At 38.2% G+C, this 20,584-nt stretch overlaps 1 protein-coding gene across 2 annotated transcripts in view; it reads left to right on the forward strand.

The window, feature by feature from the left end:
- LOC133879518 (protein transport protein SEC24 C-like) overlaps positions 1–19,617 on the forward strand; it is a 28,057-nt gene extending 8,440 nt beyond the window's left edge. For both annotated transcript variants that reach the window (XM_062318093.1, XM_062318094.1), the window contains 19 exons: positions 234–361; positions 2,628–2,747; positions 2,877–2,957; positions 4,939–5,016; positions 5,161–5,256; positions 6,278–6,332; positions 8,645–8,721; positions 9,099–9,170; positions 9,308–9,391; positions 9,661–9,780; positions 9,881–9,949; positions 10,362–10,439; positions 10,614–10,752; positions 11,046–11,210; positions 12,306–12,451; positions 12,535–12,714; positions 16,504–16,592; positions 16,705–16,736; positions 19,149–19,617. In XM_062318093.1, the coding sequence (XP_062174077.1) occupies positions 234–361; positions 2,628–2,747; positions 2,877–2,957; positions 4,939–5,016; positions 5,161–5,256; positions 6,278–6,332; positions 8,645–8,721; positions 9,099–9,170; positions 9,308–9,391; positions 9,661–9,780; positions 9,881–9,949; positions 10,362–10,439; positions 10,614–10,752; positions 11,046–11,210; positions 12,306–12,451; positions 12,535–12,714; positions 16,504–16,592; positions 16,705–16,736; positions 19,149–19,261 (1,922 nt within the window). In that variant the 3' untranslated portion in view covers positions 19,262–19,617. The remainder of the gene's footprint in view (positions 1–233; positions 362–2,627; positions 2,748–2,876; positions 2,958–4,938; positions 5,017–5,160; positions 5,257–6,277; positions 6,333–8,644; positions 8,722–9,098; positions 9,171–9,307; positions 9,392–9,660; positions 9,781–9,880; positions 9,950–10,361; positions 10,440–10,613; positions 10,753–11,045; positions 11,211–12,305; positions 12,452–12,534; positions 12,715–16,503; positions 16,593–16,704; positions 16,737–19,148) is intronic.
- Positions 19,618–20,584: the final 967 nt, after the last annotated feature.

Consider the following 20,584-nt stretch of genomic DNA (forward strand, 5'->3'; position numbering starts at 1 on the left):
AGTGATTGTTAGCTTGTTGTCTGTTGTGGAGATTCGACGTCGCACCTTTTTCCCGCTCTCCAAATTAAGCATAGATAACATGTTATGTAATATGTATTACACATAGGTATTCAGGTTGTCAAGATTTTAGAATAGTTATAGGTATAGGAAATAGCACTTATCTTCATTGGCATTAATAGCTTGTTGATTTGACTCTATTACTATAAGTTGGGGACTTTAAATTTCTTCTGCAGGGTATACTGATGAGACTCCCCGTGACTACCGCTGCAACCTTGGTCCAGATGGTAGGCGTAGAGATGCTGATGAAAGGCCTGAGCTGTGTAGAGGAACAGTTGAATTTGTTGCTACCAAGGAATACATGGTTAGTTAATTCATAAGATTTGCTATGCAGAACTATTTTTTTCCCCTGCTGACTACTTTTGTTCTGTTTGACGACATCTAGGAAATTCCCTTGCAATAATTAGCTTGTTGGGTGCTTACTATCATGGAACATGTCATGTCTAACTATTTAAGATACATATGTAGAAGTCCTCCTTATATCACTTGTTGGACTTTGATGATAATTTGACCTGATTCTAGATTGAAAATGTCCATTTGTCTCTAATGGTGTCTTTCCCATTCTTTTAGAAGGAAACATGTGTTAAAGTTTTAATTTTTCATCCATTAAGGACTTGGATGGCCAGCAAATGAGATCCATTTGGCAGAGCAAATGTGCAAAAATCATATGTTGATATGAGTTATGTTCATCCATTATATTTTTCTGTTGAAGATTCCATGCACCTTAAATAATTGATTGGAAAATAATTAGCTGGACTGGATTATTAAACAAATGGTTCTTCTGGCACACATTATTTGTTGACTGCAGTTTGTCTTGTGGTGGGCGTCTTCCTATTGTGTTTTTTTAGGGTGAGGCATGAGAGGAACTTAATATTTGCTAGAAAATTTGAAATGTGGCTAAAGTCTAAGGGTTTTGCAGATAAGGTGAAACAGTGGTGGGACTCTTATCTTTTCCAAGGCACTCCTAGCTTGGTGGGATGGTTCAAGGTTTGTACACCGATCTCTAAGGGAGGGTTAGGGTTTAGGAGCTTGTTAAGGTTCAATCATGCTCTCTTAGGCAAATGACTTTGGTGCTATGGGCTTAAGAGAGAGCCTTGGCAGAGGGTGGTGGTGGACTTTAAGTATGGAAGTGCATGGGGTGGGTTTATGGAAGAATATTAGGAGGGATTGGGGAAAGTTTTGTAGTCATACTAGATTTGAAGTGGATGATGGCTTCAAGGTTAGATTCTGACATGATCTTTGGTGTGGGAATACGGTCCTTAAGGAAGCCTTTATGGTTTTATTTGGTATTGTTTCATAAAGGATGTTTCTGTTGCGACACTCGTGGGATTTTCTGGAGGTGACATTTAGTGGAACGTTATCTTTACTAGAGCGTCTCGTGATTGAAAGATGGAAGCCTTTACCTCGTTCTTCATGGTGTTGTATTTAGCAAGAGTGAGATAAGAAAGGGAGGGCGAGCTATGGTGGGTCCCTTCCAAAAATGGGTTGTTTGATGTTAAATCCTTCTACAGTGTCATGGGTTGTCATGATGGTGTCCATTTCTCTTGGAAAATTGTTTGGCATAATAATGTTCTGTTGAGAGTGGCTTTTTTGGTTGGTCGGCGGACCTAGGAAAGAATCAAAAGATCCTTGCCATGGATAGTCTCTGTAAGCGGCACGATATTGTGGTTGATTGGTGTTGTTTATGTAAAAGGAATGAAGAGTCCATGAACCATCTTTTGCTTTATTGTGAGGTTGCTTGTGCCATTTGGAAGGTTTTCTTCAGTCGATTTGGGTTGTCTTAGTTCATGCCTAGATGAGTAGTCGATTTGTATGCTTGTTGGTGGATTGCTAGCATCACTTGAAGTGCTGTTGTGTGGAAGAGGGTTTCTTAGTGCCTTTTGTGGTGTCCATGGAGGGAAATGAATAATAAAAGTTTCGAAGACCGTGAGAAGACTTTGAAGGAGATTGAAGTCTTTGTTTTTCAATACATTGTATCTTTGGACAACTGTTTTTGTTTTTCTATTGGTAATTAATTATCATGATTTTCTTGTTATTTTTTCCCCTACTAGCTATGTGGCTTCTTTTGTATATTTCATGCCTACTTGTGGGCGCCTTACGATTTTAATGATATTTGGATTACACAAAAAATATATATATATATATTTGCTAGAAGCATTTGGTATCTCACTGTATTTAAGTTGCAAAATATTGTTGTGTAGTTTGTGGCCAAACAGCTTTGCTACGCCTATGGATAATATTTTTTTGGTGGTGTGGAATAAGTTATGTGAATGAATAATTTTTCTTTTGCTGCTTGTTCTTATATATAACCTAATGTTTCTTAATAAAATTACACATTTTTTTGGTCACCCAAACAGCATCTTATCGTCACACAAATGATATGAATGTTTTGTTCTATCATAGGCTGTGACCTGAGAGTAGTTCAATATAATATTGTTGTGAAGTAATTGAATATAATGTAGTTGTCAAATGATTCCTTTGTTCTTAGTCTCATCCACAGTTGTTTCTCCTGTTATTGTTTTCTCTGGGTTGCTGGACAAGTAATTTTTGCTTCAATTGCCTTATTTCAGGTGCGTGGCCCCATGCCACCTGTTTATTTCTTCCTCATCGATGTATCCATGAATGCCGTACAAACTGGTGCAACTGCTGCAGCTTGCAGTGCAATCAGTCAAGTTATTTCTGATCTTCCTGTAAGTTTATGCCTATTTGCATATGGGTATGGTATTTACTATTTGATTGTGCGTATTTACAAAAAGATATTCTTTATTGTTGTTTTCCTGAAAGTTTTGACTGATGTATTGATGGTTATATTATTGCAGGAAGGCCCTCAGACAATGGTTGGAATTGCAACATTTGACTCCACTATCCATTTTTACTGTTTGAAACGTGCACTGCGGCAGGTTAGTTACTGTTAGTTGCAATAATTTGGCCTTTCTCAAAAGTTTTAAGAACTTTATTCACATTAAAATTTAAGATATTCATTATTTTTGGGTCATAAGAATATGCATGAACTTGTGAAAAAAATAAAAATAAGAATATGCATGAACTAATTTTTTTTTGGGATGAATGTGGGATAATTAATTTAACAAGTAATCGAATTTCATTAAAACACAAAGGGGCACAACTAAGTACACACGGAGTATTCAAGAGAGACACCAATCGAGAAAATTATAATTAGTGAAAGAGAGAAAGGGAAATTCACACTTATCAAAAAAAAAAAAAAAAAGAGAAAGGGAAATTCATACATATCCTGCTTCAAGTAGTGGTTGGAGCTGCAATGAAACATTATATGCATCATCTTCTGTATGCTTGTTGATCCTGGTCTTTGAATGAAGTTTATTTTTGTTGTATCCTGTTTGGTCCTGTTGTGTAATTAAAATTGTGGAAAAATTTTGCCGTAAGAGTTGGAAGGGCCATGTATGACATGGCTGGCTGAGAGCCGAAATTATAAACCACTGTTAAAGACGGATTTAAAATTTTGAAGATCCATCCTATGTTGGGATAGGCTGTTAATCTGAAGGTTAAAGGTATGTTAGGGCTTGTAGATCCACAACAGTTATTGTTGAAGAAACTATCACTAATAGTGCTAGTATTATCAATAATGCATGTGTTTCTGCACGTGTTTGCATGCGTCTGTGGTGTAAGTAGCGACGGATTTGGGGAGTTGCCTTTGAAGACCCTTTTTACTGATTTATTTTGAGATGCGATAGATAGGGGGCTGCAGTAGCAGATTATGTGCAGGTTGTCAAAAGTGTCATTCATTGGCATCCTACATTTGCTAGGGTTTTAGGGCTTGGAGATGGAATCATTCCATAGTTTCCTTGATTTGTTAACTCCAAGGGATTGGCTCAAGTGGTAAGAGCATTGGTCTTTGTGGTAGTCCCATCAGGTCTAAGGTTTGAATCTTTGATTTGTTGTATGCTCTGCTGGTTAATAGGATGGGGACAGACAGTTTGGGATGGGCTTTGTCAAAAAGCAAGAAATTTGATGTACGATCATTTTGTTGGGTTTTGAAAGGAGTTTTGCTGGTTTAGTTTCCTTGGCGTTCCATTTGCAAGGTGAAAGTTCCAGCAATGGTGGTTTTCTCGGTTTGGATAGTGGCTCACAATATTTTGATTGTGGATAATTTTAGAAAGACGAAGATGATAATAATTGATTGATGTTGACATGTTGTATTGTGCATAGTGATTGAGTGACAAGACAGTTGATCATCATTTTTCTTCATGGGTGCTAGGGAGTTCTGGTCAATGGTTCTCTTTGTTGGGATTTCTTGGGTTAATTATGCAAGAGTTGGTGATGGTTTTATTGTGGTGGTCCATGTATATAAAGTGTTGAACATGACCCTCCGTAGCTCTAGCACCGAAGTCTCTACATCTTGAAAGCTCCGAGCATTATGTTCTCTCCAAAGGCACCACATTAAACACAGTGGAGCCAGTCTCCATACTTCCATGATATTATCATGCCCTACTTGATCTCCCAAACAAATTGCTCACCTATTGAGGCATAACCTATTTTTTGGGCCTTGCTGTTTAGTGGGTTTTGGGTTTGAGGGCTTGGGCTTCATGCTTGTTTGGAGCCTCTTGTGTATACTACCCGTGTATTTAGGGGCGCCTTACGATTTTTAATAAACCCAAGAAAGAACAGCCAAACAACCCATAAAGGAGCCCAAATAGAGTTACAAGATATAATAAATATTAGTTGATTTTCCCTATGAACCAAACGCTGGAAAATATTTTTCGTACCATTTTCAGGATTGCAAACAAATTTTGACTTGTAGTTATTTTGTTGTAACATTGTAACTCTTGGTAGCTTTGACTTGTAGTTTTACTGATAATTTGGAAATGTTTCACACTGATTTCACTCTTCAACATATGTTTTCAGCCATCAATGCTCGTTATTCCTGATGTACAAGATGTTTATACTCCTCTCCAAACTGATGTTGTTGTTCAGCTTTCTGAGGTTAGTTTAAACTGTGAAATCTTCACTTTCGGTTGTTTTTGTGGTTCTGCTAAGAAGTTGATCTCTAGCACTTTCATTTAATATTTTTCAATTTAATGAATTTCCAAATACCATTTTTTATATTTGTTTATTTTTCATATTTAGGGCCGACAACATTTAGAGGTATTGCTGGAAACCATTCCAACCATGTTTAAGAAAAACGGAACACCTGCTGAATCATCCTTTGGTGCTGCAGTCCAGGTATGCGCTTCTATACAAGGCAATTCTGTCCATTCGTGGTGCATGATGTATATGCCTTTTCAATTGATAGTATCAAACCATATTGAACATGCTTAGGAATTGTGTCATGATTATGAACCCCAGTTTTGGAGGGGAGTGGCCATGATAAATGTATTCCACATGTCTTCTTGTAAATTATTTTTCATCATATGAATACATAATGATAAGATGAAGCATACATATCCATTGCAATTCGGCATTTCTTTATGGTTCTTTATGAAATAAAAGTTTTGTGGCTTGTGGAGGGAACGCAATGATAGGCAGTTTGAGGACAAAGAAAGAACCATTGAGGAACTCATGTCCTTTTTCTTTCATTCTTTGTACTCTTGGTCGGCGGCGTTCCTCGCACCTTTATCGTTTAGTTTTAATGATTTCCTTTGTCTTTTTTTCTTCTTCTACTTAGTTGCCTTTCTTGTATACTTCCTGTGTACTTGATTGCGCTATGCGCTTTTTAATGATATTTCTCTTATCAAAAAAAAAAAAAGTTGTGTTCCCAAACTTAGGGCATAATGAGCTCAGGTGCTGGTGCTGGTGCTGAACATGGTATTTGAAAGAACAGGATATGATTAGTGTCTTTGCCACATTTGAAGCTTCTTGCTTTTATTTTATTATATTCTGGTATCAGCGAGTGAAAGTAAAATACTTCTTCCTGTTGTTTTCATATGTCAGCAGATTCTGAGAACTTTGAATATTGTATAATTTACTGACACATGTATTTACATTGACCGATATTTGACTATTGTGCATTAATGTTTTAGAATTCATAGAAAGAGAGATATTTGATTATTGCACATTACAACAGTTTTAATTATTGCACATTGCCCTATAGTGATTAGTTATTATGATTTTCTTGTTTTGTTTTCCTCTTCTTCTTAGTTGTCGTTCTTTTATACTCCGTGTACTTGATCGCACTTGCGCTTTTAATGAAATTTCTCTTACTCATAAAAAAAAAAAATAGTTTTAAGTTCTTGTTCCCATTCAGGCTGCTTTCTTGGCAATAAAGAGTAGTGGCGGAAAGGTTTTGGTATTTCAATCAGGTAAGCTCATAATTTTCTATACAATATTATTTGTTTTATTGGCCTGTTACAATATAAGATTTGTTACATACTTGTTTATGTTTGTGTATGCAGTCGTTTATGTTGTGTCCCTCCTGTAGTTTTCTTCTTAAAGAAGTCTGTAGAAGATTACCCAAAAAAAAAATTAAAAACAAAAACAAAACCATCATTGTTTCTAGTTTGATTTAGGTGCCTGTGATGCCTTGACATTCTGATGTTGCAGTTGCCTGCTGAGCGGATGCAAATTTAGGGGATATGTGTACGATCATTAATAATTATGATGCAATTGGTTGCGTTTATACAGCCAATTCACTTTGGAAATCTGATCCGGAAGATATTAGGAAATTTAACATGTCAATAGGGATTTAATATTGAAATGGAAGAAATTGCAAGAGGGATTTTTTTTTTTTATTTTAAAGTAATCGTTTGACAACTCCTTCGAGTAGTCTCCAGTTCAATTTCTAAGTTTTTAAGGGTTGGTCATCATCCCGGCAAGAGAATTATATTTTCTAAATGAACCCGAGCCAATCCGACTTGATCTTGTACGAGATCCACTACAGAATGAATACATGTCATAGATCTATAATTCAAATTAGGTTTATCATTCAATGAACTGCATATAGCAACTTTTGCTTTTAATGGATTTAACGCTGGCTTCTGATCCCCAACTAGAAAAGAAATTGAGACTCAGTACTTTAGCTCGCAGTGGTGTCTTAGGTACTGTCCCTGTGTTGGGATGATTTTAGAATATAGGGTAGGGACAATTTGGGACTTTACACAGCAGATTATGCTCATGGTTCTGTTAGGCATGTCTCAGTTGGAGTCATGAGAGGGAAGAGAGAAAAAATTTCAAGGATAGCTGATCCTACGTGCGAGTTCTTCATAGAACTCAGACACTAGGGTTAAAGAAAATGGTGAGCCTGGATGTGAGACTTGAGTTGCTTGGAGTCAAACAAATGGGCTTGTATTCTAATTGAATAGTTTTTTTTTTTTTTTTTATAAGTATTCTAATTGAATGGTTGAGTTGTAATAACTAAGCTATGCGGTTTTTTGAACAAAGTTTAAGATTAGATGTTTTGCATTTTGCAGAGTGTTATAAAAAATCATTAAATGGGATTAATAATGGACGTGTAATATGGAGGTACAGAAGTGGATACACTTGCTAAGAATTTCTATGCAATTTAATTAGTTGGCATTAACGTCAGTACAGGTATATTTTTGTTGCTCACTTCTAATGTTCTCTCCACTAGAATTTTGACGGGTACTTTCACTTAAACAGATTAATTCTTGCCAATGATTTACTAGTTGTCTTCGAGCACACTGCCTTTGACAACATCCATTGATAACCAAGTCCGATAATAACTGCTGAGAAATAGCTATGAAAACAGGAAAAGTAATTCTATTTAGTAAATTGCTATCAATCGTAGAACATACTAATGACCTCACTGTCTAGAAATACAACCTTCGATGTTATGAGTCTGCTAAATGTAGGATATATTGTTGCAAGTGAATTTGGAAACTGCCCCCTTGGGTGGTAAAGAATTCCATCCTACTTTCATGAGAGTTTTGCAATTTAGGATTTTTGCATGAGATGCGAATATGAAGAAGGGGGTTCTTGTGGGGCTAATGGAAAATTTTGTCTGGTGTCATGAAATCATTAAATCAAACCTACCTCCTGTCAGCTTGAGTCAATAACTTTTTTGTTTGTGTTGCTGAATATACAGAGCCCAGAGTGCATTATCAAGGTGTTTTAATAATCTACCTGTTCTAACAATGACTGGAGTTGATTGCCTTTCTTGTATACCCCCTGTGTACTTGATTGCGCTTTGCGTTTTTTAATAAAACCTCTCTTACTTTATAAAAAAAACAATGACTGGAGTTGTTTCCATGGTGTTTGTCTTTTAATTTTATGTCATCTTGCAGCTAATTTACTAGAAACTCCAGCTTTATAGATTTGGCTAGCATTGCACTACCCTTTTTTTTTTTTCAAGTAATTCTCTCTTATTAGACCCAAGTACACAAGGAGTATACAAGAGAGACAGCTAACTAGGAGGAAAAAGAACACAAATCCAGAAACTCTAGGAAATTAGAAAAAGCTAGCGTTTTAGTTCTTGTCTTCTGTATGTTGTGTTGTTCTTCACAAGTCTTAGAGCTTTTAACTTGCTATTCAAAGCCATTTTTGTATAGCTTGGTCATTTTCTTTCACAACCTTTGGTTCCCTTGAAATCCATAAAGATGTACTAGAAAGTTTATAGCATCATATGATGCTGATGATTGTATTGTGTTTTCTGCAGTCTTGCCATCAATTGGCCTTGGATCACTTTCTGCTAGAGAGGCTGAGGGACGAACTAATATATCTGCGCGGCAGAAGGTATTAGGATCTTATTTTTATCTTTTGTCTTACCATCTGTGCGTTCTTTGGATAAATATGATGGCTGTTGTTCTTACTTTTGCTGTGTGGTATTGTCAGTCAGTAAAATAAGGCCAGATCACTGTTCCCCTAGACCCCAAATGAAAGAGAATCAATTAATATTTACTTCTTAATTGGTTGGTTGATTATATGTACCATTCATTTTGTTTTTTATTTCATCCAATGAACCATTCAATTTGTTTTCTATTTCATCTCTGTGTTTGTTAATTAGATGTAAAACTATCGTTATTTGTAGTGTAATGCTAGTGGTAATCAGTACTGGAGGACAATTTAGTGTTGTGGTTTTGAATTGAATATTTTTCCCCACTGGATTTCAGGAGGCCCATAAATTGCTCCAACCAGCAGACAAAACTTTAAAGACGATGGCAATGGAATTTGCTGAGTATCAGGTTAACTTTAATTTCTTCTCGATTGACTGTAATAAGGATTCTGATAATAAATTCTGCCAACTGACAATCGTTAGTGATTAAAGCAGCGAGTGAGCATATTTTATTTGGGCTCATTGCTATTATCATGATATTTCCAGGTTTGTGTTGATGTATTTATTACTACCCAGACGTATGTGGACATTGCTTCTATCTCTGTTGTCCCAAGAACAACTGGAGGACAGGTATCAATGTTTCTCTGGTCCCTGGTTAGGCTTTGTTTGTTAATGCTTTTTAGAGAGTGCTTTTTTTTTTTTTTTTTTGTGAAAGTGTTCTGATGTAACATAAAGGTAAAAATAGTTTTGATTGTTTCGTGTTTTCGGTTGTTTGTTATTGTTTTTGTTTGAAAAGGGAATAAAAGGGAGAAGAAAAAAGTTTTATCAAACAAAGCTAGTTTTTCTTGTGTATTGGCTGTTTCATGATTCAACTTTGAATGTCTTCTACTTTCTTCCAGGTTTATTATTACTACCCATTCTCGGCTGTTTCTGATTCTGCAAAGCTTTACAATGATCTTAGATGGAATGTCACAAGGCCCCAAGGTTTTGAGGCAGTGATGCGTGTGAGATGCAGCCAGGTATTCTTTTTGGTACACTGAAGTTTCTTTTTATGTAAGCTTCTATATTCTTGATATTTGTCCTACTCTAGTAAGTTGATATTGTTTTCTTCATTTATAGGGTATTCAAGTTCAAGAATACCATGGAAACTTTTGCAAACGCACCCCGACAGATGTTGACCTACCTGGGGTTTGTATTTCTACATCATGTTTGATTATCGTTGAGTTATTAGTATATGACATTCATTTTTATTTTCCACTAAAAGTTTAATGTTACAGAATTACAGATTATTTTGACCAGCAATAACACTGAAATCTTGAAGTTTTTAATCATTCCGTAGGAAATTTATTGAAAGATATTGGCATTTTATCTTTGAACTTTATAGTAGGCAATATTTATCCGCTAGAGATGATTATATAATTGGTTTTCTTAATTTGAATTCAAGCATCAGACGAAATTCAAAATCATTCTCTTTATTTTGCCTTAGGCCTGTTGGTATATTTTCTGGTATTCTTATTGAGGGTGGTTCTTATTTGAGGCAGATTCTGTAGTTCTTTTTACCATGTTTTCTTTAAGCCTAACACATCTTTCTACTTTGCAGATTGACTGTGACAAAACCATAATGGTAACCTTAAAGCATGATGATAAGTTGCAGGATGGCTCGGAATGTGCTTTTCAGGTACAAGTAAATTTCTGAAGTGGAGTTTGTAATGATCATATTGTTTTTTTCTTTATGATGATGTTTGTCTTATCTGTTAGTGGGCGAAAGTAAATCATTATTGTTATCGTTATTAGTATTACAGATATTAGTGTTATTTATTTATTTATGTATGTATTTGTTTATTTTGTGTAGTGTGCCCTTCTTTACACCACTGTGTATGGCCAACGAAGAATTCGACTTACGACTTTATCTCTCCCTTGCACCAGTATGCTAAGTAATCTATTCCGCTCAGCGGACTTGGACACTCAATTTGCTTGTTTTTTGAAAGAAGGTATTAGATCTTGTTTTTACTTGCTGCTCTGCATTTTCATTGGTTTTGTAAAAATCCTTTTGATATCCATAACAACAGATTCATTGCGATCATTATTTGTAACTCACAATAACGGATTTTTAATGTTCTCTCCTACTCTAGGGGTTCTTACATTGCACTGCCTCCTTTCTTGCTAGTGTTGTTTTACATCTTAACAGAAGCTCTATGATTCATGGTTTCATTTTTTTCTTTTCGATTTACTGATTTTATATGACAGAATACTATTAACAGTTATTTTAATTTTGCTCTTGTAGCGGCACATAAAATTCCATCCTCTCCACTCTTGCAAGTCCGGGAACAAGTGACAAATCTTTGTATCAGCATTCTGCTTTCTTATCGTAAATTTTGTGCTACAGTAACATCGTCTGGACAGCTGATTCTTCCTGAGGCACTTAAGCTGCTGCCTCTGTACACCCTTGGTATATTCCTTTCAGCCAATTTGTTTATGTCAAGTTATAGGAATGAATTTAGTTTAAGCTGCCACATTTTGGTAAAACTTTGTACAACTAACATTTTTGTGCTGTAGAGTGTTTGCTATTAACTTTTCTTGTGTACGCTAGACATACTGCTCTGTCCATGGTTGTAGAAATGCCATTCCTGAACCCAAAGGCTCACTCTCTCATGTAGTTGGGTTTTTATTCTTTTTTCTTTTTTAGTGGGGTGGGGAATGGATCTTTCTCTTGCTATAATATTATAAGAATGATCTTGGTACTATGTTGGGGATTAGTCCTTGTTGTTTATGCAGAAACACTTACGGGAAATCAGAGGGTGGTGGGGTGGAATTTTGGTATGGAATTAGGAATATTTAACAAATTTGGTGGGTTTAGAGGTTTAAATTGCAGCAGGCAGCAAAACACATATGTTTCCGATGGAAACAAGAAGAATAAATCCTAGCAATCACAGCTGAGCATTTTAAGCAATAATGAAGATACAGATGGAGTCGAAATTAGGAACTATAAAAATTTAAGAAAAGAAGACACCAAAAATTTCAAATGGCACAGGTAGTCCCAAAATAAAGGCCCATGGACCAACCAAATAATCTTTAACTACTGCAATCTAGTTAAACTTTAACAACTGTCTGAGCAAGGTAGCAAGTGCTCCCAAGCAAACTTTCACCAATATGCATACTTTTTGGTCTATAAAGGTTTCTCTTTCTTCAGCCTCTTGCTGTCTGCTTCAAAAGATGACATGCTACTGCAGCAGTTTTACTGTTTGCATATACCCACCCATGTATATCTTGAGTAGTAAATCTCTATGAAGTTTCACCTTCGTTTTCTTTTACTTCTTTTTGCCTTCCATATTAAATTAGTGCAGGTTGGGTCTTTCATACATTTGAGAAGTGTGTATATTTATATTTTCTAAATGGTAATTCCTGATAAACATGGTTGTCATCAAACATGTTGCTTCTGTTGGGAAAATTTGGAACCGCAGACAATATTTGATGCCTGTGATATTTGTTAGATTCACTATTTTGTAGATTGGTTTATATATCTTGTTCTCTTGTTTCTTTTCAGCATTAATGAAAAGTACAGGACTGCAAAGTGATGGGAGAATAGATGATCGGTCTATTTGGATCAATTATGTTTCCTACCTTTCTACTCCTTTGGCAATTCCTCTGGTGTATCCAAGGATGGTGGCTATCCACAACCATGGTCCAAAGGTGTGAATATGCCACTTAAAGTTATGTGATATTTTTTCTAACATGCTCTTAAAACCACCTGGTAACTTTCTCTTAATTGACAGGATAAGGATGAATCACTTGTTCCTCCTGTGATTCCGCTTTCTAGTGATCATGTTAATGACGACGGAATTTATCTTCTGGAGAATGGTGAGGACTGTTTGGTATATATTGGGAACTCGGTGGATTCAAATATCTTGCAACAACTGTTTGGCATCTCCTCACCTAATGAAATTCCTACTCAGGTACTTTTTGTCTAATCCTTTCGGAATGTATAATTTTTGCCTTATAAATGGGAACAGCTTGTGTCTGAATCAGAATTAGTATTAAGCAAGGAAACTCAATTATTGTGGCATAGTTGTTTGCAAAAAAATCTTGGAAGGCTGGATGACTTTGTGATACTTTATCTTGAAACCTGTTTTGCCTTTTTCTTTTGCAATAAATGATGTGGGAGTCTGGACCTAGTGAACAAGGTCTTGACGTATGAAAGGAATGTATGTTATATGCTTCAAAATATTTAGACTTATTTGCCTTCTCGGGTGTTAGACTTATTTGCATGTTGGTGGTCGGGGGGACGGTCCCGTAGTGCGGTCGTGTGGAAGATGGCTCCTTGTTGTCTTATGTGGTGCTTGTGGACGGAACGCAACGATAGACAGTTTGAGGACAGAGAAAGAACCATAGAGGAGCTTATTTCCTTTTTTCTTCATTCTTTGTACTCCTGGACGGCTGCGTATTTAGCACCTCTAGAGATTAGTTATAACGATTTCCTTGTATTGCTTTCTTCTTCTTCTTCTTAATTGTCTCTCTTGTATACCCCCTGTATACTTGATTGCGTTTTTCGCTTTTTTAATAAAATTTTCTTCTTACTTATCAAAAAAAAAAAATTTATAAGGTCCCCCGCTCTCTTTTTCCTCCCTCCTGCTAGTGGTGGCGCGTGTAGGCGCTTCCCACCAGAGTTTGGTTCTGGTTCATTTTTGTTGGGTGCGTCAAACTGGTTTTCTCTGGTTTCTCCTTTTCCGAACTCGCTTGGTCCTGGTTTTTGGCTGGTTGTGTTGAGGGGCTGTTCGTGGGAGTTTCGTGCTGGGGTGTATGCCCGTGGGCTTTGCGTCTGGGTGGTCTTCCTCGCCGGTCATTATGCTTTCTTTCTCAGGGTTGGTCTTATAAGTTCGGGTATTTCTGCGATGGAAAGGAACTTTACGGTGGAGTCGAAGTCCTTTTCTCTCTCGGTTTTGGAGGGGGCTTCGATGGTGCGGGTGGAGGAGAAGAGAAAAAGCTTCTTCGGGGCGATCGTCCTGAGCACTCAGTGTTCAGATTGGCTTGCGTCGACGTTGGAGACTCTCTTGGGTTTCTCTGGTGATCATGACTTCGTCAAATCCTTCAGGGAAGAGTCTAAACTTCCGATTGCCCGTAGAGGTGAAAATAAAGCTGGTCGGTTCTTAGAGGCGGCAGCCTATGGGTTGCGTGGTCGGAGAGGGCTCATTCGGATCCCTGAGGAGCGCGGTGGATGGGGTTGGCGTAAGTTTTCCGGTGAGTTGAGAACTGTTTATGTTTCTCTCTCTGTGGGTTGCGGGCTTGGTTTGTCTGCGTCGGACAAGAAGGATGGGAAAGTAGAAGGGGCAAAGTTGAGCACAGGTCTGGATTCTCTTGGAGCCACAAAAGGGTCTCCGTTTTCTGGTGGTTTTCCGACGGGTGTTAAGCTAGGAAAGGGAACTGGCCCTCCGTCGTTCGCGGAGGTGGTGCGCTCGGGAGCAACCGACTCTGCATTGGGTTGCCGGTCTCCGGGTCATAAGTCGGGTTCATGGGATGCGGCAAAGGTCGTTGATGTTAGGTCAGTGGCGGGATGGTGTGATTTGAAGAAGCAACCGCCGGTGGATTGCTCCGCCATGGAGAAGCAAGCGCCTGATCCCCTGGGTAAGGACCTTCGTGTTGATGAGCGTCTTAGTTCTAGAATTTGTGTTAGTTGTTCGGCTTGCGTGTCTGGGGTAGCCATTATTGAGGGTGACACTTCACTGCAAAAGGAAAGCATTTCTGGATTGTTCGGGCAGATTCTAGAGATCCTTGGGCGCCTATCCAGTGCTTTGATTTGGGCTTGTGGGTCTTCGAAGAGAATGGGCTTTAAGTCCTCTGTTGGGCTTAAACGCATGTTGGGTTTTGTGGCGGGCCGGATGCTTAAGAGGTGTGAGGCAGCTATTAAAGGGACCCGGTTTCGGGATGGGACTAAGGTGCTTAAGCCCTTTGCCAAGAGGGTTGCTGTATCGGCTCCTACGTTGGTTTCGGGGCGGGTCTTGGCTCCGGATTTGTGTTGTCCGGCACCGAAAGCGGTAGGCGTTTCGACTGCTACTTTTTCCGGCGTTTGTTGAGCATTCCTCTTCCATTCCTTCGGTGGTTTCTGCCCCAGAGGTTGTCTCGAAGAAGTCTTCGTTCTCTTCTGAGGATTCTATGACTTTGGGGTCTGCGTCTTCAGGATCAGCGTCGCCGGTGGCTGGGTTTTCTTTTCCCCCATTAGCTTCTTCCAGGTTGGAGGGGATCTCTCCGGTAGTTTTGGGTTTCTCTTCAGCGCCCCTGGTAGCTCCTACCAGATCTGATGGGACACCTCCGGTTCCTTCTTTTTCAGAGGCGGCTGAGTTGGGGAAGAGGTTGCGTTTATCTTCTCCTCATGTGCTGTCAGATTCTAAGCCGTTTTAGAAGTACTTTCGGAAGGCTAGGGAAGCTAGAAAAATGCATTTGGACGATTTATCCGTTGCCGATGCTTTGGAAGCTTTAAGGCCAGGTGCTATAGTGCCTGGGTCTATTTCTCGGGTTCCTCCTGCTAGAGAGCCAGTCGAGACAGTGGCTCTTGTGCTTCCAGTGCAGGATTCTGCTGTTCTGGCAGTGTCCATGAAGGATAAGGGTAGTTCTCCCGCGCTGATGAGGGGTTTTCTTCGGCGGGGGTTTCTCAATCCGAGCCCTGCGTCGATTCCGATTGTTAAAGAAGGTGCAACGGCTTCGAGTTCTTCTTTCGCCATTAAGGGAGAGGTTAGTTTGACCCAATCTCAAAAGTGGCCAGTGGGTTTTGGTCCGTCAAGGGAGGTGGTTGCTCAGGAGCAGGGCGATGAGTTATGGGATGGGGAGGATGACGATTTCCCTCTCCCTTTGGGTGTGTTTCCTCCCGATTGGGCTGTAGATTGGGAGTTGAAAAGTGATGAGGGTTTGGACCCGTCCTTGGCGATTTTGGATGCCATTGAAGAGAACTTCCATCGAGGAGTTAAGGCAGCTCGCCCAAAGTCCAAGGGTAGGAGGGAAGTTTTGAAATTGGCAAGCTCCATCAACTACGGGGATTCTTGTGCTTCCTCCCAACACAGGAAAGGCAAGGCACACATGGTGTAGGGCTGGGTGGATTGATCGGGTTTTCTTGTGGGTTTTGAGGGTTTTGTTGGGTTGGGGTGCTTGTGGGGCTGGTTTGGGTGTTTGTTGGGGACTTCTTTGGGTTTTAGGGTTTATCCTTGTGGGTTTGTTTGGTTTTTCTTTTTGTGGGTTGGTTTTGGTTGTTCCTGTGTATACTCCCGGTGTACTTATGGGCACCTTACGCTTTTTATAAAATTTTCTTACTTATCGAAAAAATATATATATATTTATAATGGGGTGCATCTAATTTTGGTTTTCATGTTAAAGGCAACACTGGCAAGGGCGCTCATAAAATGCTTGGAGGCTCAATTCAGTATTTTTTTTTTCAAACTCGTTTTTGATATTGCTGTTTTTGTTGCTTACGGTCCTTAGATCAAGTGGCATTATCTCCCCAAGCAAACAAGGAGTTTAGTGTGAGGTATTGGGTGCGTGAGTTGTGTTTGCTTATCGAGGAAAAAAAAAATAGAGGTTCCCTTCTATCCCTTGTTCTTTGGGGTTGTCCCTGTTCCCTTGGTCTTTGGGGTTATCTTAGTGTTGTGTTGTGAAAAACGAGAGATTTATCAGTGATGTGCATCTTCAGAATTCTATTGCTGGCATACATTTCCAGCTGTGCAACATGGCTTTTGTGACTTATGATTTTGTGCATTCAGTTTGTGCTGCAGCAATATGACAATCCACTATCGCAGAAACTAAATGATGTGGTAAATGAGATACGGCGCCAAAGATGTTCCTACCTTCGGTATGACTTCTCAAGAGAAATCATTAATGAATCTTAGGCTTATTTAGCTACTTTTATTTATGCTGTCTTTATTTAATGCAATTGCTGATAATCTTTGTGATGCTTTTTGCAGCTTCAAATTGTGTAAGAAAGGAGATCCATCAGGTCAGTGCTTGTCGAAAACCATTGTAGCAAACTAGGACACCTAACTAATTGTACCTGCTAGTCAACTACTATATATAAAGATAACTCAAACGGCATCAAATTTTATACATAGCTTAAGTTGTCCAATAGCCTCATTCAGCAGAATCATTTAATTCTTTCTGTTTGAGATAGGAAGGGAGATTAACTGGTATTTGGATGTCCCATCTTGAAAGCTGGACCTGTTTGATGATTAAGATTGAACCATCATGTTTTTTTTTTATAGCAGTAGCGAAATTTACGTCTTCATATCACTTGATTAAGACAAGGTGTAATGCCCCCTTCCCGTAGTAAGATGATATTACACATTGTTCAATCAGAAACATGAGGATATAAGAATTCCAATAAACTAAAAATCAAAGAAAACCAAACGTCTCATAATAATTTAAACTTAAACCATCACATTACAGTTATTACAACTCATCTCATAAAACTTAAAACTATAAACCCTTAGTCTTATTATAGGAAGTATTCAAACTAATGTACTCTTTTTTTCTTTTCTTTTTTTGATGAATAGAAAACTTTCATTGAACAACTCTCAGTTTACACTCTAGAAAGAAAAACAAACTGGAACACAATTTCTAAACAGAGGAAACAAATCAAAGGCCAGAAAAACAAGCCTAAGAAAAACAAACGAAAACACCCCTCAAGAACAAGAGGAAAAAAAAAAACACCCGCCCAAATCCTCAAAACTTACAACAGAGCAGCCCAAAGAAGCACACCAGAACACCACCAACCTGTCACAGTGTCAACAAAAAGCAGAAAACGTCAAAAACTAGACACTATCTGCAACCTCAAACCAAACCAATAGAAGAGTGTAGATTCCAACGGAAGACTAAGCTATGGTTGAGATGCTTGAACTGCCCGTTAGCCACCAACCTTGAACGAACTTCCCATCTAATACAATCCATAAGAGATTCTTCTGTTTTGAGTGAGGAATTATGTAGAAGAGCATTCCTCTGTTTCCAAAGAGTATACACAGTAGAACCCAAACACATCCTCCCCAAATTTGCTCTAATACCTTTGCCCTTTAAATCCTTCAATCCCCAAGCTTCAATAGCTTCCCAACCCAAAGGAGCATTTGAAATGGAACACTCGGCCATGATATTTAACCAGATTCGACTACTGAAGCTACACCTAAAGAAAAGGTGTTCTCGGTTCTCTTGGGCACCATGACAGAATAAACACAAAGTGCATCCAGTGTAACCCCATCCGCACATTCTATCCTTAGTAACCAATGCATTCCGGAAAACAAGCCACAGAAAAAAGAGGTGAGTCGAATACTCAGTTAGTGTATGTTGCATACAGTAAATAAAGTTGGAAACAATTTTAAGTTTCAAAACATCAAAAATTCAATTAAACATTCATCATAAATCTTTTCTTTCCTTTAAAGTCTTAAGGGGCCGACATACAATTACACCCTGTGTGTAAAGGTTGGTGATCACAAGGATCCTAGCTCCATTCGCGTGGCCACATGTGTGGCTGTGTCTAGAATATGGACCTCACTCAATAAGCTATGGTGCACTCAAGTGAGCCATTCCCGGCGGACCATACAAGATGGCTGCCCGTGCCAACTCCAGTACCATTGCACATGGCCAAGAAAACACTTTAAAATGTATCATTCTTTCATGCAATAATTTCATTTCTTTCTTTTCAATCACTTTTTATCAAGTATCATAATGCATTTATAACACGTTCATAACAAAGTGGATGCATGCATATAAAGTCAATTACATTTAAACTCTTTTTCAACATATAGTTTAGGATGCATAAAATGGCTACCAAATAAAGGCTAACATTACATCATATACTTTGAAACAACTTTAAGAAAACATGATTTTGACATTTTGAAGAAAGCAAAGTACGATCATATCTACTTATCTCACTCCTTAGCTTCAAAGTTCAACACACTCAACCTAGCAATCATTCACAACAATTAGTATTGTTAATCCTCTCGTATACCATTCATTCTCTTTTCTGTTTGACCCTCCTAAACATTGCTTTCCATACTAAGGGGCAGAATTGATTTCTCCTTCCTATGTTTGTGTTTGTTTACACGCTTTCCAGATCGCTATTCATTGTATGCATTCTTCCTTTTCAAGCACTAGGGCTCATGTTTAGTTTGAATATGTTGATACATCTGTTGCATGGGATCACATCACCGTTTGTAGCACATCCATTATTCCGGTTCTTGTACTGTCGTATGAGACGCAGCTTGGGGATTATTATCTTAGTTTGATCTTATGGACAGATTATTGTCGCTTGTTTTGTTTTGAATGCAGTAGAGAAATCTCTCATTTAAGAAATTGTTTCATAACCTTTTTTTTTTTTTTAATTATTATTGCTCAAAAGCTTTGTACTATTTCTTGTCCCCAGGAGCATTGTTCTTCTCTTATTTGGTAGAAGATAAGAGTCCAAGCGGCCCTTCCTATGTTGAGTTTCTAGTCCATGTCCACCGGGAAATTCAAATGAAAATGTCATCTTCATAATTTTTAGGTGGTCTGATATACAAGTTTTGATCACTTCCGGCCATCAAAGAAAAGAGGAACTCAGATTCTTGCCATCTGTATGCAGTCATCGGAACATCCCTCTGGTATTAATTTGTTAAAAGGAAGCAGGGCTTAGTTTTGTTAGCATAGGCTATATTCGGTGGACAATGGTGGTAGTAAACACAAAGCTTTCATTTACTTATATGTTATCGTTTGTTCTTCTACGTAGCTGGCAACTTAATATAGGGCTGGCAAATTTTGATAGTGTTTTGGTATAATCGGGTTTGGGTCAACCCGATTGACTCTCTTTAGCTACTGGTTTTTCTATACATTTCAATAGATTCTCTATTCTCTTCTCTACTTGCTTCTAAATATTAGTTCTCATTTTTTTTTATTATTATTTACGAATTAAAATTGCATCACGTTTTTATGTTTAAAAAGTAATAGATAATATACAAAATAAAATAAATCTTAATTCAAGAAACCTTTTGCATAGTATAGGAATTCACAAAAACAGAACAAAATAGTGCACTTATGTCATTGCAATAACTTGTATTCAATATTTACATTCAGGAAAACCTATATTAAAATGCTATATGAAATTTATCCTTTTTTTTTTTTTTAAACAGGAACTAGCTTAAACATTTCACTCAAGGCACATTTTAAAAAATAATTTAACTTAAACCTAGTCTTATTTAAAAGAAAATACACTTGATTGTATAATAGCACTAGTAGCAGATGCCCTATAAGTGATTCTATTCCTTAAAATAGGGAAAATTTGTAAAAAGTTTCAAAAAAACAAGCCACAGCAGTTACCCTATTATAGGGCTCCATCATTGGGTAGCTACAGTGTTACCCAATACCTTATTTTAATAATAAAAAAATCTCTCTCCTCTCTAGCTCTCTCTAGTCTCCTCTCTCCTCTATGGCTCTCACGCGTCTTGAAGCAGGGAGATGGGTTGGCGAAAAATCAGTACGCATCTTGTAGTCGGCGAACTCACGGCCTCTCCGACGCCGGAAGCAAATGAAGACGGCGATCTCGAAAAGGACGGAGGAGATGGCAATCCAGATGGGTTGGGGGTAGAACTGGAAAATGGGATATTGGGTGCGGCTTATCTTCTCCAAAGTCCAAGAGTCTGAAACCAAGACTGCTTGGTTCCTTTTCTCGCCTTTTCAGGTCGAGCTACTTGACGAGAAAGTCTGTTTGAACACCAATACGACACGTCAGAGAGGGTGAAGCACGGCTCAAGACCCTCGAGGAGAACTTGACCCTAACCTGGATTGTCATCGACCTAACCCGAAATTGCGCGGTGAACGTGTCCA

The sequence above is a fragment of the Alnus glutinosa genome, chromosome 10, assembly GCF_958979055.1.
Source record: "Alnus glutinosa chromosome 10, dhAlnGlut1.1, whole genome shotgun sequence".
In the NCBI taxonomy this organism is placed as follows: Eukaryota; Viridiplantae; Streptophyta; class Magnoliopsida; order Fagales; family Betulaceae; genus Alnus; species Alnus glutinosa.